Source organism: Rhinolophus sinicus, chromosome 17 (assembly GCF_057876585.1).
Source record: "Rhinolophus sinicus isolate RSI-liver-muscle chromosome 17, RSI-T2T, whole genome shotgun sequence".
NCBI classification, from domain to species: Eukaryota; Metazoa; Chordata; class Mammalia; order Chiroptera; family Rhinolophidae; genus Rhinolophus; species Rhinolophus sinicus.
The window spans coordinates 211,850,086-211,873,688 of NC_142517.1; the positions used below are offsets into that span (position 1 = coordinate 211,850,086).

A 23,603-nucleotide genomic window follows, 5' to 3' on the forward strand; every position below is an offset into this window, starting at 1 on the left:
GAAAGGGCAGAAGAAGGCGACACTGGGTCAGCCAAGCACACAGCTGCGAGGAGGGCTGGACGGTCCCTGACAGGGACCCGCAGAGTTGGTGGGCCAAGAGCCGCGCACAGGAGCTTGGATCTGGTGGCTCACACTTAGTCACACTTAGTCAGGTGTGATCGTGGCTCACTGCATGGTTTCTGAAAGTCCCAACCAGCAAGCCAGTGTGAAAGCTGCCTTTGGAGACAGTCTGTAACCCCCATGGCACCACTTGGGGGAGGGCAAGTGGAGCCAGTTGCCAAGGATGCTGAGGGTCCTCCCCAAAGGTGGGGGTGTCTCTGAGCACCCTCTGCTCACATTACACTGTCCCTGACTCAAGACGGGGCAGTCATGGACCCCAGGACTAGGCCCACAGCTGTGTGTGGCTGAGGAGTGGGAGAGCCAGCCCAAGCCTAAAGGGCACCCTCCGATACTCCACCAGCTCCCACGGGCCACACGTCAGCAGCAAATGACAGGATGACTGACACACACTCATGCAATGGTGACACGCAGGGTTAATTAAAAAGAAATTCTACACTTAGATCTTTAGAGGAAAACTGACGATCAAATTTAAGCGAGTTGATGCTTAAAAATATAAACACCTGCTGAGAGGTTCAGGGGGTCAGTTACATCAGAGAAACAAGAAAAACTCTGCTTGAAAAGGAAAAAAACACTTGACACAAAAGCACCACCTAGGAGGCTGCATAAACGGTGCTTTGTGTTCTGAGCGTATATTGGGACGGGGAGCTCAGCAGTGGCATCTATCATTTAAGCTGGTTTCATCTGATTTGGAATTAATCCCCACTGATTTCAGTCCCCTTCCTCCCTCTGTGGGCAAGGTGGGCAGGATCACAGTGCCCGGGGCCCCAGCAGTGGCCAAGGGAGGCTACACGTGATGACCCACGTGTGTTAAGCCCTGCTGGACTCGCCACTCAACCCCTCGCTGGGGACGTCCAGCTGTGACGATCCCACCCCTGCTTCTTTGGGCCACGGGCTGCTCCGGCTCCCACAGCTTCCCCAGCACCGAGCCCGTCACTCGATCTGCAAGGGCCTCGAGAGGAGGCAGTCCCACGCGGGACGGCTGACGGCCCCCCCCACACTACAGAGCCCCGGGGACAGCCGGCCACAGGTGGCAGGGCGGGCGTGAGAGCCTGCACACTCTCTCACTCAGCTTTTATAACAAAACTCACCACTTACGTCAGCAAAGGCAACCCCAGAAAGTACTAACTTTGGCCAAAGGAAATGAAAATGCTCCAAATGTAATGTCACTGCATTCAGGGACTGTCCTGGATTGCAGTCCTGCTGAGAAGTCCCCTGTCTTCAGGTGGAAGAAGTGATGAAAACCCCAGAGCTACACAGTGGGACTGGACTGCCCTTCTCTGCAAGACCCGTGGTGAGGAGCCCTACAGGGATGACGGGGCCGGGGGGTGAGGGGGCAGGGAGGTGACGGGGCCGGGGGGGGGGGGAGATGGGGCAACAGGGGGATGGGGCTGGGGGGTGAGGGGCCGGGGGGTGAGGGGGCAGGGGTGACAGGACCTATTCTGGGGAGCATGCGCAGCCTGAGGCTGAAAGACCCCGATGGAAGCTTCCGGGACAAGAGTATCAGCTGTGCGATGTGGCCTAAATATGTGCTGCTGGCCTCCTCTCGAACTGTCCGTTCAAGTTGTGTCTGTGGGGCCGCCTTTGGCGAAACAACCTGAGGGCAGAGAGGGGTACCTGGGCACTTCCCCAGGCAGCAGCCTGTCACCTGTCCCCTCAGAGGTAGGAAAGTGGGCGGGTCTCGGAGAGAAGAGATGAGCGAGTGTCCGTCAGTGGCGTGCCCCTCCAAACAGGAAAGGGGTGAGGGGATGGTTCCTGGGAACTACCACTGCTGTGTCCCGGAGACCCAAGCCCCCATCCTGTGCCTGGCCCTGGGTGGAGTCCAGACGGGACAGAGCAGTGCAAACCATACCAGAGGCTTCTGGGCACTCCATGTCTGAGCAGCACACGTGAGCCCGGCCCGCTGCCCATTTCCTCCCGAGGCCCCAGCAGGTCTGGTGGCTTCGTTGCTGACACAGCACCATGCCTTCCCCTCAGCCTGTGACCCACTGGCCAGTTGGCACCTGCAGGTCTCCAAGGGCAAAGTGGGGCCAGGCCTCCAGGACAGTGTCAGCGGCTCAGCAGAGACTGGGTGACACAGATGCGATCGGGTGCCGTGCTTACTATGGGCCCCACTGTTCTGTGCAGACCCGCCTGTCGGTTTACGGGGCACACACAGCTGACACCACGTAACGTCAGGTTATGAGGCACAGAAACACAGCTTCTCCAGAAGTCCCGATGGACTCCAGGTGCAGCTCGGATGGCCCCTGACTTACAACGGTGTGACTTGTGGGTTTGGACTTGACGATGGAGCAAAAGCGGGGGCTTTCAGCACACGCTGAACCTCAAATTCTGAATCTGGGTCTCTTCCAGGGCTAGCGAAGTTTGGCACGTCACTGTTTGGTGACGCAAGTGACAGCGGGACGGCGGTGCCAACTGTGGGCTAATGGAAGTGTTCTGAGCATGTGAAGTGGGCAAGGCCGAGCTGTGACGAGGGCAGGTAGGTATGCTAAACGCATTTCGATGTAAGGTACTTGCACCTCATGGTGGGTTTACTCGGGTGAGACACCCTAAGCTGAGGGGCATCTGGAATTGATGCAACAGCTGGTTCCAACCTCTGGAAAGAAATAACCTTTCGATTTGTCCTTCCACCAGGGCCCCACACAAAACCCACCAAAGTCACGGTCGACACGGCCTTGGGGAATGCAGCCTGGCTGGCCTCCATCTGCTAGGAGCAGTGCCTACGACTAAGGCAGCCGGGCTTCGGGGCCGACATGCCACCCTGTGGCCGGCTCCTCTCTGCCCCACCAAGGGCCCCAGAGGCGTCATCCACACAAACTGGCCCAGGAACCCCTCCTTTCGTGAGGTGCCTGGGAGTCTACACGGCCAGTGCTGCCTGCTTTTCCTGTCTTCTTTCCTTGCACTGCATGTTCCATAGGCTTGCAGCTAGATGTCTGTGGCTGGGCGCGCTCCTGTGGGCTGGGACCGCGGGGTGGACGGACAATGGGGCTGAACGCATAGACCAGGATTTAGAGGAGGTTGTTGCCCCAGACCTGATGGCACATTTGATGGTTGAAAACTCCCTTGAATTTTCAAGGGAGCCTGGAGTCACCACACACCCACACGGGGGGAATGGCCTAAGCACCAGAGCGGCCGGGGCTTCAGACCTTTGGGGTCCCATCTTTTGAGAAAGCCACCAGAAGCCCTCGTTTCCACCAGTTACATGGCCAGTGGCTGGAGCAACTGTGCATCAAGGAGTGGAACTCTGCTGACAATCAGAGTCAGGACAGTGACAAAAATGATGTGAACCCAAGCGCTCTGGCCAGGCTGCCACCAGCCATGAGGCCGCAGCCAGCTCCCACTCACCTGCGGGCACTGCAGCCAGCAGAAGTTCACGACTGCCACGGCACAGTGGACATGGAGGCCAGTGTGCAATCCCTCCACATGGAGAAGACCAGGCTCTGCCCCACTCCGTCCCCTCAGGCCCCACTCCATCCCGTCAGGCCCTGCTGCCCTGTACCCTGCAGCCCAGTCCTGCATGCTCTGGAGCTGGTGGCCCCTCCTGCTTCCAGACTCTTTGCACTTTGCCCTCCCAGAGCTCACCATGGTGAGGTGAGCACATCCCTGCCTCTCCCCCTGCAGCCTCCTTGGAGGTGGAGAGGGGAGTCTTGTCTGTGGAGCCCTGCTACCTCCCAACCCCAATGCACTCTCGCCCCTTCCCCTCCCGACCAATGTCTTGCTGTCACTTCCAGAGGGTATGGATGCCTGGCTCTGCCTGCTTCTGCACACGCCACCTCTCATCACCACTGGAGGCCTTGGCCCCACTCAGTGTCCCTCCCCTCCATTCCCGCAGCCCGACTGCCATCGTCCTCAATGTCACCTGCACTGCCAGGGCCGTTTTGCTGCCGGGAACTGACCTGGCCTCTGCCTCAGTATCCTCATGTTCTCTCCTGGGTCCCTGCCGTGCTCTCTGTCACGCTCCGCAGGCCCTGGCTTCCCCACTGGGCACTCCCCGAGCCTGTGTCCCCAGCCGGCTCCTGTCCCCTCCCCCTTCCTTTTCTCCTCACCCAGGTCCTCAGAAGAGCATGTGTTTGCTGTCAGTCCCCACAGCCCATTCCCTCCTGAGTCCAGAACACTCTGCCCTAACCTCTACTGACTGTCCTCCCTTAGTCAGCAGTGCCAAGTCAGAGGGACAGTTTCCAGCTTCTTCCTGAAAAACGGCTCAAGCACGAGTGTCCCTGGATGACTCGTCCTCCAGCCCAACCCCCGCCCTCTTCTACCAGCAACTGGGGCCCTCACAGGACCCCTCCCACTCTCAATTCTGTCACAGTTTATCCTGAGATGGCCCCTCCCACCCTGTTCCCCACCCTGGCCAGGCTCTGTCACCCTTCCTGGACTTGTCCACCAGACCCAGCGCCGTCCACCCTGTCCTGGAACCAAGTCCGTCAGCAAGCTGCCAGAGGACGGCCGTAGAACATGCAGACTAGACACACTCAAGGGCAGGGTCCCGGTCAGGCTCCCCGAGGCGGCCCCAGCACCTGCAGGCTGGCTCCTGGGGAGCGCTTTGCTCCCCACACCGTGGGGGCTCAGTGCGGGCGCATCCGTCCAGGACTTGCCAAGTGGGCAGGGGCCACGCACTCTGCCATCACACACTCGCCTCAGTGGCTGCAGATGCCTGCCTGCTGGGGCCCTGGCGTCCCCATCTGAGCCAGCTACGTGGGCAGGTCCAAGGAAGACCAGCTGAACTTGACATTGCTCAACTCTGAGTTTCTAGCTTATGTTTTTTGTTTCTAAAATTACTGCAGAATGTCCTAAGATAAAGTCTATATAGGAAGAGATGTGAGACCCTTAGAGATACCCAGACTGTAAACAGGGCCAGATACGTCTAATACCTCTGGATCCAATACCTCCGGGACGGTGCGTGCCGAGCCCTCAGGCACGACCTTTCCAGAACAGACCACAAGGCGAAGGCCGCGAGTGCCACCCACGTGCTCCCCACAGTCAGAACGTGACGTGTTAGGAGCGTCTGTGCACAGCAGTTAGAAAGGCAAACACACCTCACGATGGGACGAATGTCAGAAGAACCTCAGCCTTCTGACACGCCTGGAAGATCTGCCCAGCTGCTCAACGTCAAGGGGACGCACAATCCATCGGGAAACTCAAACTACCACTTTGGGACACCCGGGCTCACTGGCACCTTTGATCATCTGTGCGTCACACCAGAATCCAAATTACGATTTTAAAGCACAGCTCATCCCAAGTTCATTTCCTTACTGCTGGAAGGTGGGCCCACGGGGTCGCCAGCTGCAGGTAAGGGAGGGGTTAAAAAAAGGGCACCACCATCTCCCTCGCAGACCCTGGGCCTGGGCTAAGCACACTTCAAAGACCCCCGCACCACACTGGTTTGAATTAAGCCCCTTTGCTCCCACAAGTCCTCCGGCCCAGGAGAAAGTGCCACCACGCCTGGATTTCATTAGGGGCAATTTTCTTATCTCGTCTTCATCTGACGCTTGATCTCCTGAATGCAACGTGGCAGGCGGTGCGTCTGAGTAACAAGGTGCTCTCTTTAAGGCCGCAGTGCCCCAGGGGCCCCCCCAAAAGGGGGGAAGCGCAGAAGAAAGGGGAAAACGGATCCTGACCCTTCTTCCCCGCTCCGATCGATGCCCAGGGAACCATAAATTGTAAACTTCAAAGTGCTATTTTACATTAAAATCAATAAAAAAAAAAACACCAAAAAACCCTGAAACAATTTTCCTTTTCAAAGAAGCTATTTAAGCTTTAAAAGCTCATTTGATACGGTATCATCATGTAGGCACTTGGCAGGAGATTAAAACAGAACGTCAGCAGCAACTTGGAGGGAAAGGTTCGCCTTAAAGACTAGCCTGGGGCAGGGGGGCGGGGGAGGGGCGGCCTCCAGGGCCCCACCCTGCACCCCACAAGGTGCCCTGCTACTGCACCCCAGGAACAGAGCGCCTGGGGCACCAGCACACCACGAGAGCCAAGCCCATCAAAACCTGGCCCCCAAAAATGTTTGGAAAGAGAACTAGCCATTTTTACCACTTCCAAACTTTGCTTAAGGAAACTTCCTGCCTTCTCTGCCTACAACAGAATTGGGCACATGGGGCCCCGGTGGCACCGACATTCACTGGGCCACGTTCACACCCCTCACGGTGATATGTGGACAGTTTATTTCCGCCTAAGAGGGGCGGTTCTCAGGCGGGAGGTGACAGAGTGACCGCCGAGTGGCTGTTCCACACACAGGCAGTGACACCCCAGGTGGGGACACTGCACGGGCTCAGGCTTCGTGAGCTGATGTTTTACTGTGTACACGAGCAACTTTTCAGATGCTGTCCTTGTTTTGGGGAGTCCCTCTCCCCTAGATTAGGCAGGGCAATTATCAAAATTCCATTCTACCTGATTGAGTGAGAAGAAACATCGAAAGTAAACTGGGGAGATCAGAGGAAAAAGTGACTCGGGACAGTCAGGGGAGGCCCTCCAATGACTCACTCCTGTCTCCATTGACCCACTTTCAACGTGTGAGCCGCTGACCTAAGGCCTTTGCATCACCAGACACAATAAGTACGTGACGTTGGGAGGAGGACCCGGTTCTGACACTAATGGGCAGATGCTGCATGGGGTCACGTGACCTGTTCAGGGTCTCAGCAGAGCTCGAGGCAGAATCCTCAGCAAAACCTTTACAGATGTGTCCTTTTGTGGAATCTCACCCTCCACATACACACATGCACACAGTCACCTCTGCAGACATGCCTATGTGTACACACGTGCACACACCCAAAGACACATGCATCGTGTGCACACACACACGCACACACACACGCCCCTCCCCCCCACCTGCCCGTAGGTGCTGTTTAGATAAAGCAAGACCACAACAGCAAGAGTCAGACAGGTGGTCAGAACAGCCTCTGGGAACGTCAGGGCTCTAACTGCTGGTATTTTCTGACAAACACTGAGAACACAGCTCGTCCCCCACGAGGGCCCCAGGCGCTGCCCTGGAGCTGCCAATTCCCCCAGGGCAGGAGGAAGCCACCACCTAAAATAAGGAGGACACCTGCGAGGTGGGCATCCAGCTCTGGTGGCAGCAATTACTTCAGTCTGGCCCAGATCAAAGAAGAAACGACCATTTGATGACAAAAGCAAACACTGAATGAAAACACCCGCAGCTACAGCCCAATGGCAGGAGTAATTCGAAGGCTTCACCAGCACAGGAGGAATGTTGGTTTCTGTTTCCCAGCCCAGCACACAAGCTCGGCTGGAAGCAAGATGCGGAGCCTGTCCCATCTTTCGGGTCTGGGCACCCACTTGGTGCTAAGAGAACACCTCGACACCCTGCAGGGACTCCAGCCTTGTCTGTCGCCTTCTGACCATGCGGACCCCAGGTAACGCACACACAGGGGCACTGCAGACAGAGGTCAGAACAAGCTTCACGGTTCCACCTTCACCTTGTAGAGAGACTGAGGCAGCTCCCGGGGCCCAGAGCGCAGTGACACAAATGTCCATCTCAGCAAGGGGCTCCCTGAGGACACTGGACGGCCCTCCCTGAGATGGGTCTGGCGTATTCACGAAGGAAGATGGGGGTCAAAGAGAAACAGTCAGAGCAAACACGAGTGGGGACACCAGGACACTTACCTGAAGGCTGCCAAGTACTCGGCGTCTCCCATGGGGGGGTCGAGGCCACCGGTGAAAGCCATGTTCACGTTGAAACCCACGCCCGGCCCTGTGCCCACCTGTGTGGAGGAGACAAACACGTCACACGCCCTGGGCTGGGACCTCTGTGATAAGAACACCTGACTTGGCGGCTCTGCCCCTCACTAGTGTGTCATGGCCTCCAGAGCCCCTGAGGTGCTAACTTCGACAACGGGGCCCCTTCAGAGAACACGGGGCTCCCGTCCACCTGGCCTGTGGGGGCCATCTGAGGACGTGTGGCTCTGGGCTGAGTGACAGATGCCAGCAGAGGGCACCAGGAAATGCCTGTGGATGAGGCCGCCCTTTCTAACCTCCTTCTAGGAAGGAGGACCCAGAGGTAGAAGACCTTTCCCGTGGGTGGGAAACCCCAGTGTCGGGGCCTCTGTGCTCACAGTGGGCGCGGGCTCTGCCAGGGTACTGGGGCTCACGGGGCTCCTCGTCCGCCGTTCCCGGGGCACCACAGGTCAGAGGACGGGACAGAGACCCTGCCCAAAGGTCAGACAAGAGGTGCGACCTGCACAAGCAGCCTTTCCTGGGGGACGGCAGGCACCTGTGCCAACTCGCTCAGAAACGCTCCTGTCTGCCCAGATCAGGGCTGGAGGTGATTTTGCGTCTCCCATTTGTACTCCAGGCAAAATCAAGCCGCTGTGCACACATGAGATGGAAATCAGGCCGATGTCTGCCTGACATCACCTGGGTGCCTGTGAGCGGGGTGCCCTCGCTTCTGCCTGTACACGTGTCCCTCAGCTGCCTTGTCACCTGGGGAACGGCCCAGCCCTGACCTCCTGCAGAGCCCCACGCACTGGGAGGCCCCGCCTACCTCGTCAGGTGCCCCGCTGCCTGGGAAGAAGTTGCCGTCATCGTAGCGGTGCAGTGAGATGTACAGGATACTTGGGTCACTGTAGAAGGCCTGCTGGGTCCCGTTCCCATGGTGCACGTCCTGGGAGAGCAGAGACAGCCGAGTCAGCACCAGGAGGGCCCAGGATGTCCTCGGACTCACAATCACCAAGTGTCCCAGCCGGGCTGGGAGATGGTGGCGGGCGGGACAGGTCACAGGGGCTGAGGGACTGGAAGGAGGCAGCGTCCGTCACCTTGGACACCAGGGGGCCACTGAGGAAGCTTTTCTCGTTTATAAACATGACCTGTGCTCATTAGAGAAAACGTGGACAGGCCGCTATAAACAGGAGCCGTAAGAACCAACGTGGTCCCACCCACTAGAAAGCCACATTGCCCTGAAGACAGAAGGCAAGGTGTGCGCCCTGTGTTCTGAGGTGACAGCAGGTGCACTGGGAGGGAGGCAGCGCCCTGACAGCTGCAGGTGCTGTAGACACGCCCACGTGGCGGACAGAGGTGCTTAGCGATTACAAATCGAGGTGCGTGTCACTGCATGACCTGAGTCACGTCCCCGGCACTGAGTTACTCCCTTAGGAGGAGTGAGGGGGCTCAGTGGGCACGGGCTCCCTCGCAGCTGTCATCAAGCTCCCCAGGTCTCACGGCCTCAGCCACCTCAGGGCCCTGCGACCCCGTGACCAGCGTCTGCAGCCGGGATCTTGCTGAGGCTCCCAGGGTTTGCTTGTTTTCTTTTCCCAAACTGAGAAGGACTTTGCATTACAAATGAGGCTCACACTTGATGTACCCGCTTTTTTGTTACTTAAAAAATTATGAAATAAATCATAAATATTAATAGCAAAGAGAATCCCCCCCCCCAATACACAGCTTAAAGGAGAAAGAAAATGAACACCTCGCACAGCCACCTCCTAAGGAACCTGGGGACCGACCTGTGGAGCTCGGATATTATCCAGAGTTTACCCTTTCAGGGCACAGAACTGTGAGAAATGGCACTTCCCACAGGAAAATGGGGAAGGAGGCTTAACTGGCGCAAACTGGGTCACCCAGGTAGGAAGGGCGTTCTTGTCAGGAGTGACAGCCCAGCAAAGCCACACACACACCCAGGGCGGGGGGTGGGGGAGGCCACGCCCTGTTCTCCCAGCCTGCCTCCCCCGCTTTGCCAAGGACGCCCCAAGCACTGGCACACCCAAACCTTTCAGGAACCCGGTACTGGCAGGATCGGCTGATGGAGGCCGGGAAACAGACTCGTACCAGGTTTGGGCTCTCACTTTCCACACCTTTGAGGTAGTTTCCAGAAAGCTAGGGCCCCGGACCCCAATGTCATGGAGGCAGAAACACCGCCTCCCCGTCTGCCCAGGATGCTGTGTGCCTGGGGACGGGGCTGCCTGCTTACCCAGTCCACGATCAGCGTCTTGCTCACGTTCAGCCTCTGCTGGAGGAGCTTGGCGGCGATGGCCACAGAATTGAAGTAGCAGAAGCCCCTGCAGGAGGAACGGAGGGAAAATAAGGCTTTGGATCAGTTTTTACACAACTCGCAATGGAACCATTCAGAGTCCAAGAGTCTCAGTGGATCTGGAGAATGCAGCTTCCAGCCAAACTGTTTGGAAACCTTAACTGAGGCTTCTGACAGACAGAGTCTGTCCAGACTTCTGCATGCAGACTGCAGAGCTGCCCTGGTAAGAAAACCGATTCCGTGTGGTGCCAAGGTCTCCCTCTCACTGGCCTCTCAGAGACACAATGGGCCACAGGACACAGAAGTGACCTGTTTCAGCTGCTTCTGCCTGTCTTTCCACATCCTGAGACATACGACAATGATATGGAGTCACCCCACTGACTAACCGTAGTTCCAGTCTTACTCAAGAGAGTGAGAAAAGCTAACGAAGTGACTCGAGTCCAAGACTCATCTCAATCAGAGCCTGCCTCAGCTCGGGGATTCACGCGAAGGCTTCGATTGAGACGAGTCTTAGACTCGAGCGAATACCCCGAGCTGAGGCCTGGCTGTATTGTCCCTGGAGTCCAGGCTAGTTCGGAAGCCCGCAGCCCCAGGCGCTGGGCTGAGCTGGACCGGCCACAGCTCGTTCCCCACCCCCCCAGAAGAATGTCGGTGGAAACAGTCCTCAGCCCCATGGTCATTGGGGTTTACTACTCAGAAGACCCATCAAGTCAAGTTCAACCTAGAAAAGTAACTTCCAAGAAATGAAGGCCTGCTCCCGTCAGGCGAGTGCGTGTCTGGGGTTTGGGGTAACCGAAGGCTTCTTGGGGAAGGCTGGCAAGACCCCAGCCCCATCCACGCTCAGTGGTGGCAATTACTTCTTCCTACATGAGGAGGACTCCTGAACGTGCTCTGATGCCCCACTTCTGGGTGGAGCGATGGCGGACTCCCTCCCAGCAGCCGAAGCGCTCAGTGCACAGCTGCTGGGAACCCCACTGCGTGTGGCTTTCCCCAGGTGAGTCTGCACCTATCACTGCTTCTCCATCCATGATGCACGCTCAGCTGTGTGCAATCGGAGAAATCCAGACCCAGCACAGAGCCCAGGTAGCTGGCTGTGTGGTCACGACCTGGCATGTCAGCCTCATTAGTGCCAAACTGTAAGCAGGTCACCTAAAAGGCCACACTCAGAACGTCCTTGAATGATGACGTGCCACATGAACTGGTTCTGCTGTGACTTAAGTTTCCCCTCCCATTTTTTTTGCAACGAACATAACAACTAGAAGACAGCTCTAGACAAACTTCTGTAGACTCCTTTCCCAAGCTCATTCTCCAATTCTCTCTCCATCATTACCCACCAGTGAAGTCGACCTGTGTGCTCTAGAGGCACGTTTCGTCACCATGCTCAAACGGGCACACTCGGGGACAGCACACGTGCGTGGCACACATCACAGGAGGGCTGGGACCCGGCAAACCAGTTCGTCCTTTTCATGTGAGTGCCGGCCCAGCCCTTCAAGGAGTCAGGAACCGGCACCTCCCATGCCCACGGGAGAGCGTGTGTCTACTTACATGGGCGTGCTCTCCTCCGCGTGATGGCCGGGAGGGCGGACCACGGCAAAGCCATTCTACATGGGAACCAAACAGGTGGGAGAAACAGGGGTGAAAGATCAGTGAGAAAATCGTCACAGACTGAACTGCCAGCAGGTTCAGAGGACATGCGAGGACATGGTTTCACGCTGCATCCCGGGGCACAGACATGGGACGGAACAAAGCAATGCTGGGAAGCACTGCAAAGATGGCTGGGCCCCTCCTCTTAAAGAGACCGAATGGCCATCGCAGTTACTGCCTGCCTGTCCACCTTGGACGGCCTGCTGGCAGGGCTGGGTGCCTCTAGCTCAGGAGTCCAGAGGGGAGTGGAGGGCTCACTCCTGGTCCACCTGACCCGCACGGGCCCCCAGGAAGCAACTTGCCCGGGACCTGGAGTGCAGCCAAGATGGAAGGGCTGTGGCCGCGGAGCTGACACCATGCCCCAATCTGACCTTAACATGCAGGTCTGTTGCCACTGCAGTTCAGTTTCTACAGGAGTGGACAACGCATCAGGCCCGGGAAGAAATGTCTCCGAGGCTGGAGGGGAGCGGCAGGTAGCTCCACCTTCCGTTACACCTGAGTCACTTAGACTTGAAAGAACCGTGTGCAAAGCGCTTCAGCTGCTGTTGTAAAAGTGTTCTCCCTGGGCATCTCATAGTCCCCAGCAACAGGAAGCTGTAACAGCCTACGGGCCAGCTGACCACCGTGATCAGGCTGCGGGCAGTGGTGTGCAGCCTGCTGCGGGGCTGGGGGACAGGGCAACACAGTCGGGGGAGCCCGCGCCCTTCGGGGCCTCCTGTCATCACCCTAAGGCTCTGTTCACTCTCCCCGCTGCAGGCGCACAGGCACCGAGGGTGTGAAACAGTCGTGGGTGAAGTGCCGGCAGCAGGAGCGAGGAGACAGCCCTGAGAAGCGCGGGCACCCAGTGTGGCTTCCACGCTTGCAGGAAGGAGGCTCCACTCACAAGCGTCCTTGATGAAGCAGTAAAACTGGTCAGTTCATTAAATCCCTTTCGGCCTCACATGTGAAAACCGGGAAGGCCGTGTGAGCAGGCGTGTAAGCAGGCCGTGTGAGCAGGCCGTGTAAGCAGGCCACGTGAGCAGGCCGTGTAAGCAGGCCGTGTGAGCAGGCCGTGTGAGCAGGCGTGTGAGCGGGCCGTGTGAGCAGGCCGTGTGAGCGGGCCGTGTGAGCGGGCCGTGTGAGCAGGCATGTGAGCGGGCCGCGTGAGCGGGCCGCGTGAGCGGGCCGCGTGAGCGGGCCGCGTGAGCGGGCCGCGTGAGCAGGCCGGCCACTGAGCATGGCGAAGACGGGCCCCTTTCGTCAAGGAGCCCATCTTCCTCGAAACGACTGCCAGCCAAACTGTTGTTCCAGCTTGGGTATATCAAAGGCCCTTCTCAGAAATGAACAGTGAACCTGTCACCTCATGGAAAACAGCAGACAGCAGTCGCTGTCCATGGGGAGATGGGAGCTTCCAAGTGAAAATGAAACGTCATGCTCTTCCCTGCACTTAGAAGACCTTCCAGGTGACACTGAGGGGTGACATCATGGATTCAAAGCTCAGTGGACTTCTGGATACTGTGTAACAAAATGTGTCAAGACCTGGAGGACCTACATAATGCAATGAGCCCTTATTTCCAAATCACCAGTGTTCCAGAAGCTGCGTGGGGCTGATGGGTGTTCACGTAATGGAGAAGGAAACGCTCCCTGACACTGTTTCAGGCCCACACTGCAACTCGCCTTCCAAGGATTTCCACTTGCTAAATTTTGTGCCGCGTCAAAGAGGAATGTCCATGACGACCTGAAATAACCCTCTTTTTTGGGAGGCACCCTGAGCGAGGCCAGATTTCCCTCCTGTACTTCAACTAAAATCGCATGTGGCCAAAGACCGATGGGAACAGGTGCGAGAACACAGAGGACCTGCCGTTTGCAAATTAATAAATATTTTTAAAGTTCCTCAGTTTCAATCTCTAACATGATCCCTGCCGATGACTTAACTCACACGCAAAAGTTTTTCAGGTGCTTCGACAATTTTTAACAGTGAAAAGTGCCCCGAAGACCCGTATCTTTGAGAATCACTGTTAACTATTATGTTTTCACAAATATAGGAAACATACCCTTCGATTCAACACTGACTGACAGAATAGGGCCCACTCCTTATGCCTGGACGGGGCCGTCCCCTCCCACAGCAACCCTGGGCCTGTCTAGAGGGAAAATCGCGGTGGCTGTGCCAACCCCGGGAAATCTGCTGGCATGCTTCCTTCTGGGAGCCCATCTGTGCCGGGGCCTTGCTGACCTTCAGCTCTCCTGTGGCGACCTTGAAGACAAGCTCCACCACGCAGCCCACGGCCAGGCGGGCCGCCCCCGACGAGTGCACCTCGTTCCATATGGTGTCACTGTCAACCTGTGGAGACAACACAAGGCAGTGAGCCCTCCACCCGCCGGCTCTGCTCTCACACCCCCAGCAGAGCCTCCAGCTCTTCTCTAACTCCAGGACACACCCTGCTTTTTTTTTTTCAAAAGACATGCCAAAAAATACCAATAGGAAAAGAATGCACCAAAAATAACGTGCCTGTGCTTTTCCCCCTTTTGGGGGTGTCATTCCTTTTCTCAACTGACCCAACACATGTGAAGCTACGAGTAACGAGGTCACGGCTACCTAGTCAGCTCCTTTTTTCGATGGCAACTGGAGTTATACTAACAATCAGCCAAATGAAATGGAAACAGTGTTGCAATCAGGGGTCTCCCCAGATTATGACTTTCTTTAGTGCTGAATTTAACTGGAAGCACCAAATGCCTGGTAAGAGAAGCCACTCAGGAACGAAGCACGGGGTGGGAGGGTGAGGGGTCCTGGGCTCAGAGAATATCCCAGGGGACCGCTCACCACGGACCCGTTAGCTGTTCCACGTCAAACAAAAATGCCTGTGGCACAAACGTGTCAGGTAGTTTCTGCTTGTACATAGGCATACCAGATTTTTTTACCTAAGCTCTGGCTAGCGTGGGACAGGAAGAAGACGGAGACTTCGGCCACCGGCTGTACAAAGCACAGGTCTCCTCGGGGCCCAGGAGGAAGCATGCAGCCCCCTGGGCGCCAGTTCCAGGCTGCCTAAGCCGCTGTCCCCAGGTGAAGGGAAACTGGTGACTTGGTCACACACACTGGGGACTCGTGCCCTGCTTGGAGACTCACCAGCCTAGTGACGGTTCTGAGAAGCTGTACACTACGTATCTGCAAGTCTGAGGACGCTCCTTTCCAAAGTAACCTCCTCCGAGGGCCACCGCTGTGGGCTCTGGACACGGAGGTAACGCTGCCAGGCCCCACCTGACCCCCCTGCCCAGGTATGTCCAGGTGCGCACAGGCTCCTGCCCACCTGACAGACACTGAGCATCATGCGGTGGGGGGAGACTTCTTTCAATGAAGTCTGAAGCTTTATCTTCAAAGCAAGATGATTTAACATACGTTTATGAGGGTTCGAGCCATTTCCTGACGAGTGTTGTTCCGTGAGGGTTATTCTTTGCAGTGGCCAACCTCTCTGTTCTTTAATAGTTTCCAAATGTCAAAGGAATGCCCTGTGCTCCACCGACCCCTGCACAGACTGCTGCGGAGCTGGAAACAGGGCCCTGTGCACGGCTCACTGCCAGCTGTCGGGTACCGACCCTGCACTGGTCCTTCCTTCAGCTGCAGAACCATTTCACTGAAGCCAAAGGTGACGGCTCCAAGTGAGACCCAGTGGGGAATGCCACCAGCTGCCCTCCAGGAGTGGGGCCAGCCCCGAGGCTGCATCCCCGAGGACCGATGGCCGTTTGGGGAAAATCACTCAGCTTCTCTTCTAAATGCAATGACTTGGGTTTTAGGGGCAAGGAACCAGGAGGGAAAATGCACTGGTTCTCTGTGTGCTTTGCAGGGTCTTTGTGGTCTGCTCTCCTGCCCACCCAGGGTCCTGTAACACCCTGCCCAGAGTGAGGGACAGGCCCCCAGCCCCACTGTGGCATCCCAGGCTGCCACTGTCCCCAGAGAACCTAACAAGACCTTCCACTGCTTCAGGGCCTGAGTCCTTTAGCGGCTGGCCACCAGCTCCCGCTGGACCAGCCTGGGATGGTCGGCTTGGAGCTGAGTTCCGGAAGCATAAGAGCCCAGGGAGGGAACGCGGCTCAGACAGGGCAGCACTGCCGGAGGCGGGCCTACTTGGGGCAAGGCGGTGGTGTGACCGCTACGCAGGAGCACGACCTCAGGGAGGGGCGCACGGCCCCCTCCACACTTTCCTCAGTGAGGACAGAGGGGCCACTTCCGACAGAGAGCGAAGTGGTCACTCCTGGGCTCTCCACGGGTGTGGGCACAGCACCCAGAGCCGGGAGGCAGGGCTGGGCCAGGGCAGGGCTGGCAGGTGTTCCCTGCACCCTCACTCAGGGAAACCTATCACCATCAGGTGAGCAGAGCAGTTTATTTGGCTTGAAATATGGTCAAACAATTTAAAGCCTCTTTGTAACCTGGTTAAGGAAGAATGGTTTACACAACCTCAATGTCATTTAAAGTAAGTTTCAGAAAGTGGAGCCTCTCCCACTGCTTCAGGAGGCCCCGGGGCGGGTCCCTGGTGCTGGGAGGACATCCAGCCCAGGGGGGCTGCGGCTGCACCAGTGACACCCCCCCTCCGTGACCCCACCCTTCTGTCTGAGGGAGCATCATGGGAAACTGGCCAAGAGGTCAGAGGCCAGACACCTGTGGTTCAACTTCCTGCTAGTGACCCCCACAGGCTCCCCTCTCTGTCCCGTTCCGGGGCGGGCGGGTTGCTGGCTCTCCGCTCAGAGGCTTCTGTGCCTGGGTGCAAGGTGGGTGTGGCTCAGCCTCAGGACAGGCTCTGGGGCTCACGCTGCGGAGGGAGGGCCTACCTGGCTGGGGCCACAGCTCCCACTTAGCCTGCATTTGCAAATGATAAATGCTGCTGCATGGAACTGGCTGCAGGGCAGTGCTGGGAATCCAAAGCTTTTCAAGTCTGGCCAAAAATTTCCCCAAGTGAAGAGACTGCAGCCTCTTATAATACAGAACAAAAAGTTCTCTGGGAGGCAGGAGAGCTTGGTGGTGGCTGAATAAATGCCACCGATTCCCTTTCTGACGGGGTAATTTTCAAAGCAGCGATTTTTGTAGACTCAGGAAGAAAACAATTTTGTTTCATTTCCATAACAGAATCCAGACCTGGGGCCTCACCCCGCGATCTGTAATTACGCACACAGCCTGCCGCTGTGCAGTGTCAGCCGACGTGGCTTTGTTGTCCCCACGGTCTGTCGGACCCATGATGACTGCAGCATCCCCGTGGCCACTGAACCTCTATGGTCAGTAGGTCAGCCGGGAAGGGGCCCGGCTGCCCCTTCCAACTGCAGCCGTGCCCTTCCCTTGTCCGAGGATGGGAGCAGGGAGCCCCTTCCAACTGGGATGAGGGGACCTGGCCTCTGCTGATGCCCGGCTCCCGAGTCCCCATAGGCCAGCGCCCACATCAGGCTCAGGAAAGGCCATGTTAAAGACGCCCGTCCCTCTACGTGTCCACCTGGCCGGTCCCCTATGTGTCCACCTGGCCGGTCCCTCTACGTGTCCACCGGGCCGGATCTGCTTAGAAGCATTGTCGCTTCTGGAGAAGCAAGCACAACCCAGCCGGTAGCTTGGTGACTTCACAGGTTCCACACAGTGTCACCTGGGCCTGGGTTTGGCCATGGGGACAGCTCAGTACACCCCCAGCAAGTGATGTGTTCATAGCCTGAGTCGGATGAGCAGACAGTTCCTCTGCCACTAGGACACCAGCCCGCAGACTGGGTCCCGTTTCCACAGCGAGTGGTGTGTGCCAGACGACCCTCCCCAAGGAAGGTGCCCGAGTCCAGCCATCAAACGCTTATGGGCTCACGGGCCTTTGAAGCCGCACATGTGAGCACTGGGGCAGCCCCACCGCCAGACCGCTTATGGAAAACACCTGGCAGCAATTACCCACTCTGCGGAAAGAGCTCTGTGACCACTGGGACCCTGAGAACAAACAGGACATTATTTACACATTAAAGAAATACTTACCCCGACACCACCACAGGGCAGCCTGACAAACACGGACGTTAGCGAGCCTGTGGGGGGAAGGAAAGCCAAGGTCAGAGGGCCAAGGTCACAGGGGGCCGGGACTGTGCTGTGCTGCCCTGGAAATGCCGCGGGGTCCTGATGCGGTCTGGCACTTTGGATCACGCACGATATGCCCACAAGTGAGGGGCAAACCGCACTGCCAATACGGCCTGTTGAGGGGTGGCGTCTGTGGACAGTGGGTCCTGGGCTCGCGGGGCACAGGCGACGCAGAGCTGCCATCCGTGGCCACAGCCCACTTGCAGCGGGGAGGCTCACGGGTCCTGCCCTCGGGGAGCAGCAAATGGTCCCAGGTGAGCGCTGGGGCTGACCCTGGCCGCCCCTCCTCACTGCTGACTGTCCTGCCACATGGGACCACGGAGCTGCGGACGAAGGGCTTTCTTCCCAATCATCCCAGTGTCGGAGTCAGTGATTCAGACGTGTGTGTGTGTGTGAATGTGAGTGAAAGAGGGCTCTACAGACTAGATTTTCTACTTCTGAAATTATAGCCGGTAATGTCTACACTAAAAGCATACATCATCTGTGTATTTTGATTTTGCTCATTACTCCGCAAGCAGAGAGCAACGTGATAATAAAAAAGGGAGGAAGGGTAGCACGTGTCACACACTCACTCCCGCTGGGTGGGCAGGAGGGCGTGGGGTTCTAAATAGCAAAGCCCTTCTTGTGACAGTCCCTGAGACGTCCACAGCTGAGGCTGTGCTCCAGCGCGTCCCACGCTGCCCTCGGCGGTGTGGGGCCACCGTCACCCAGGCAGGCCACAGACCTTCCGGCGGATGCACTGAGGAGCAGCGTGCTTCTGCAGTCCTGTGAGCGGTGGGTGGGATGGTGATGGGTGTGCGGGCGGTGCTGCGCTTCTCCTGCAGTGTCTATGGACCCCACACGGCTGTGAGCACCGGGCTCTCCTAGCACCCTTCACCTCAGCGCTGCTAGGAAGTCACTCATGTGGGGCCCTGCAGCCCTGGCCCCACACCTCGGCCATCAGACCACGACCTTTCCAGGTCACTGCCATCAGAAGACGACCCCCCGCCATGACTTCCAGGAACACCTAGGGTGGTGACCGACCAGCCCCCTAAGCTTAGAAATTTGTGAGTTCAATTAAAAGGGGAAGGAAACTCACACAGCGCTGTTGAAACACCTAACTGGGTGACGTTAACATCTGAGCTAATCACCAACCATCACTGTCTGGGCTCCTCAGACGCTGGTGCTGAAGTTGTCGGTTAGTACAATGAGCAGAAATTTGAAAGCAGATCTCAGGGAAACTGACTAGGTATCCTCATAGTGACATGAACAGGTTTTAAAACGCGAAGTTTAGCAGAAAAGACAAAGGAAATGGAAGGACTTATAACATCACTGATGTAAATTACACACACACACACAGTAACAGATGTTTTGCGACAACATACTCAGCCAACGAAGTAAACATTGAACAGAGAGAGGAACGGGATGAGGACGGAGCATTTCACAAAGAAACAGACGGGACGGAGCTTCAGGGGATGATGACTGAGGCTCCAGCACCGACCAGGGCCGGCGAGGCGATGGGCGAGGCGATGGGCGACGGATCCATCGGCAGGAGAGCGCCCACCCTCTGGCACCCACGGCGTGCTCCTCCCTGAACACCCCACATTCTCACTTCTCGCTCTTTTTTCTGACCGTCTGCTCTGACCCGAGTTCAGAAACCTAGTCCAGCCAAGTGGTGACCTGGAGCCCTCCCCCACCCATGACGTGGAGCTGGGCCCCCAGGTTACTCCCATCCTGCACCCCTGAATCCCGCAGGCCTGGAAGACTGAAGCACAGAAAGGCTCCCAGTGGGGGGTGGGCCTGACGCGGGAGCAGGGGCGGTCAGGGCAGAGCAGGCAGAGCCTTCGCCACTGCGGACAGCGGGGTGGCAACGTGCTGTGGTGTCTAGGCAACGAGCCCCCCTGACACCACCGGGACTGGGAAGCCGCCCAGCCAATTCCCAGGAGCGCCGGAGTCGGGGGTGCTGGCTCCATGCCCTGGCAGCAGCTGGGACACCCCGGGACGGGACCACAGGCTCTGCCCCCACGAGCGAGAATATCCTAAGCAGCTGAGGCTCCACGCTGGAAGGAGGGACATTTCCTAGAGGATCCAGGAGACTCCGGGGCACTCTGCCCATCACCTGCGCGGCCTCTTCTGCACGTGGCCGCCTGGCTCAGCTCCTCCCGCTGAGGCCACTTACCCTCTCCCCACTGTCCCCACTGTCCCCGTCCCTGCAGGCCCCTTTCCCCTGCGCTCTCAGCTGGCACCGTTCCCAGTGTGCAACTCTCTGCTCCACAGCCCTGGCCTCCAACCCTCCAAGAGCCACACATCCGCCCAGAGCCTTCCTCAGAGCCAGACTTCCCTGCCCTGTTCCTGAGTCCCTCTCCATGACTGCCGGGGTGAGGGGCCTGGGCACCCCGAACACCCGCTCACAGCTCAGAGACACAGCTGCCCTTTGTGGGGTGAGTGGAGGAATCACACACACGGAAAGGTCCCTATGACACAGGTATACCCTGTACATCGCAGACACCCTGCAATTGAGGGACAGAGCACCCCCGCCTGCACACTCCTCCATGGGGACCAGGAACGGCTTTCCTGCTCCTGGCTAGTTGCCCCCACACTTTTCCTTAGGGTTCAGCCAGGACGAGAGGAAGCCAGAGACAACCCTGGGCAGGCCCCAAAGCACCCTGGCCCGGCAATACGGACGTCCAGGGGCATCTGCCTTCTTGGTGGAGACAGGCTCATAGGTGGGCTCTCACCCCCACTGCTCCATCCAGTGTTCTGGACGCTTCTATGCGGGGAACACGGCCGTGTCCTGGGCTGCTCTACCATCCTATGGGGCTGGCCCTGTAATTGCAATGGCCTGAATGTTTGTGCCCCAAACTCCCGTTGGAATCCTATGCCCACTGTCACGCTGGTCGGAGGCAGGGCCTTTGGGAGGTAGGTGACTGGGTCACGAGGACAGAGCCCTCACGATGGGCTCTGTGCCTTATAAGGGACCCACAGAGCTCCCTTGTCCCCTCCCTCCGCCATGGAGGACACAGTGAGAAGACGGCCGACGATGAACCAGGGAAGAGATGGCCCTCACCGACCAGGCGGCAACGCTGCCCTTGGACTTCCAGGTTCCAGACCTGGGAGAATACATTCTTGTGGTTGACAAGGCCCATGTGTGGTGCTCTGAGAAGGTGCCGGAACACACCGACAGGGAAGAGCCTCCCTCCCGTGGCCTTGGCGGAGAATGTCCTCTGGCAGCCGCGAGAGAGCACACGTGAGGGGAACATTCCCGGGATCTCGTGTGTCTGAAAATGCCTTCGTTTCACCCTCATCCTCGACTGACAGTCTGGCAGGGTAGAAACACTGGGCTGGGAGGAATCTTTCCTCGGAACTGGCGAGACCGTGCGGCCACCGAGAAGCAGTGCTGACGAGAGCTGGTCCCAGAGCAGACATGCTCGCTTGGGATCTCGCAGCACCTGGCCTGTCCCTGCCATCTGAGATCCTCCCGGATGCTCCTGGTGTGGGTCCTTCGTTCCGTGACAGGCAGGTGATGACGCAGGGGCTCTGCTCCCTTCCTCCCCACGCTCTCTGGAAGCTCCTGCCTCTGGGCCCTGCGTGCCGGGCACAGGCCTTCAATCCTCGCCCTGTCGTGTCCAGCTCGTCACTCTTGCTCTGCTTTCTGGGGACTGACAACTAGTTTTCCAGCCCGAGGGTCCTGCATGTCTGTGACCATGTGGTTAGCCTCTCTCTCCGAATGTTCTGCGCTGCTGTCTTCCCTGCTGCACTCGTTTGCTGTCCATGGAGACAACGGTTAATGGGAGTCTTTGTTTCCTCTGCAGTTCCCTCCACCGCTGGATCCTGGGGGGAAGTTTGTAGGAGCACCCCCGACATCAGCTTCCTGTGGGCTGCTCGGTGCCTGAAGAGGGGTCTCCTGTATCTGCCTGAGGGGTACAGGTCAGCGTGCTGGGAGCCCAGCAAGCAAGAGTGGTGGGAGGCGGGCTGGTGCTGTCGCTCTGCTCCGTGGCTGACGTCCAGTCCAGCCCAGCTCAGACACTGCGCCCTCTCTGTCCAGGGCCGTGGGGACACAGCCTCTCAGACGCCTTCAGCCCAGCCCCTTGTGTGAGCCCCTCCATGTCCAGGGTCTCTGTAGTCGCCATCCTGGGCTGGCCAACCCGGTGGATTCCCCCAAGCAATGGCTCAGGAGTCCACCTTCTCACATGTGATGTCCAGTACCGCCGTCCACCCATTGTCCAGCCTCAAGGCTGTCGGCTCCTTTCCTGACTCCCCAAATGTGGGTGCTTTATGTCTGTTAAAAGCCTTGCTACTACAGCGCAGCGGGGCATAGCCAGCCACCCTAGGCCAGAGCGAGCATGTTTCCTCACGGCCCCACCAGCTCCACCTCCTCTGAGGGCACTGGCCACTTCAACCCCCGCCGCAGAGCTCAGCACCTATGGGTGTCCAGCACCTGAGCGCTGAGACACGTGTCCTGAGTGAGTGAGTGAGTGAGTGAGTTACTGGGTGAATGAATGCAAGGCCGGGCTGCGGCGGGACCTGGTGAGGTTCCCGGCTGCCCTGTGCAGGGCCGGGCACAATGCAGAGCAGACGTCTAGGCGTTGGCCACGGCCCCCACTGGGAAGAGTGCCCAGCACCCTCCTGCCGCCTGGTGGCGCAGTGTCTGTAATTCCCAGACCCCATGTGCCTGTGTGGCTCCAGCCCCCGAGCCTGTGGGGGCTTCTCCTCGCAGAGGACAAAGGCAAAGCTGGAGGGAGGAAACCCATGGTGGGGCTGTCCCAGCTCAAGGCAGCTGGGAGGCCGGGGTGGCACTTCCAGGAAGGGCCCTGGGGTCTGTGCATGTCAGGACCTGCCTGTCTGTGCCGAAGACCCTGTGGGGACTGTCACCAACCCCGGCAGAAAGAGCCTATTAGAAAGCTCCTCCCACCAGGCCCAGATCCCCCACCTGTCATGCGGGGCTGCCCGCCGGAGGCCACGTCCTCATCTTCGTCCTCGGGGAGGCCTGGGCCGCAGCGCCCCACAGTCACCCCTCCCAGGCCGCCTCTTGCCCCCCCACGAGCCTTAGCGTGCAGCTCAGACCTGACTCCGGGCTCACCGCAGCCGACGGCCGGGTGCAGGCTGAGAGTGCAGTGTCCCTGGGCTACTTAAGGTTCTGCAAAACCAGTGCCTTTCAGCCCTTTTCCCACCCAACAGACTAGACACAAAGCAGGAAGCCATGGCCCTGGATGCTGGGGGTGGGAGGTTCTCCTCCAGCCCCACACCTTCAGACCTGGCGCAGGCCCCACAGAGAAGGGCAGAGCCTGGTGGGCGACCCTCACGGCCTCAGCCATGACCTCAGGGGCTGAGGAAGGGACGGCAGGGCCAGGCGCACGCATAGCAACCTTGAGCGAGCGCAGGCCTGGAAACACAACCCTGGCATAAGGTAAGAAGGCCTCGGAATACCTAGAAGTTTCTTACTGTCCAGTTTCTGCCTGTTGAGGGGGTTCGTGCCGTAGAGCAGGGTGTGTGCCTCCGAATGCACGGTCTGCAGCTCCTCCAGGGTGGCCTTCCGTCCGCGGATGCACTGTGGGGACACAACGCGAGAGTCGCTCATCTCTCTCTCTGCACATGCTCAGGTTCAACAGAAAACCCACGGGATGGAACTGCACATGCACGAGCAGAAGGTTGGGTTGTTGCAAAACAAAAGGCAAACACTGCCCAACACAGTATTTAAAAATATTTAAAAATTTTTATAGCGTTTGCTCTTTAATTATAACTCCAAAAAGTTTTTAGAAAGAGAATTCCAGCCTTTAGCACTTTACCCTTTGCTGTCACACAAAGGACCTGGCATCA

The 23,603-nt window shown here is 58.0% G+C and overlaps 1 protein-coding gene and 1 long non-coding RNA gene across 7 annotated transcripts in view; one reads left to right on the forward strand and one right to left on the reverse strand.

Annotated features, from left to right (window-relative positions):
* HDAC4 (histone deacetylase 4) overlaps positions 1-23,603 on the reverse strand; it is a 295,261-nt gene that overhangs the window by 20,231 nt on the left and 251,427 nt on the right. For 4 of the 6 annotated variants that reach the window (XM_074316010.2, XM_074316018.2, XM_074316007.2 and 1 more), the window contains 7 exons: positions 23,214-23,334; positions 17,712-17,758; positions 13,959-14,066; positions 11,648-11,703; positions 10,043-10,130; positions 8,621-8,740; positions 7,744-7,841 (listed from right to left, as the gene is read on the reverse strand). In XM_074316010.2, coding sequence (XP_074172111.2) covers positions 7,744-7,841; positions 8,621-8,740; positions 10,043-10,130; positions 11,648-11,703; positions 13,959-14,066; positions 17,712-17,758; positions 23,214-23,334 — 638 coding nt within the window. The remainder of the gene's footprint in view (positions 1-7,743; positions 7,842-8,620; positions 8,741-10,042; positions 10,131-11,647; positions 11,704-13,958; positions 14,067-17,711; positions 17,759-23,213; positions 23,335-23,603) is intronic. The other 2 variants (XM_074316014.2, XM_088794068.1) reach the window with 1 other exon arrangement.
* On the forward strand, positions 5-7,710 carry LOC141567712 (uncharacterized). The gene is made up of 3 exons (XR_012490535.2): positions 5-1,411; positions 2,470-2,596; positions 2,752-7,710. It is a non-coding gene; the product is annotated as an uncharacterized LOC141567712 (long non-coding RNA).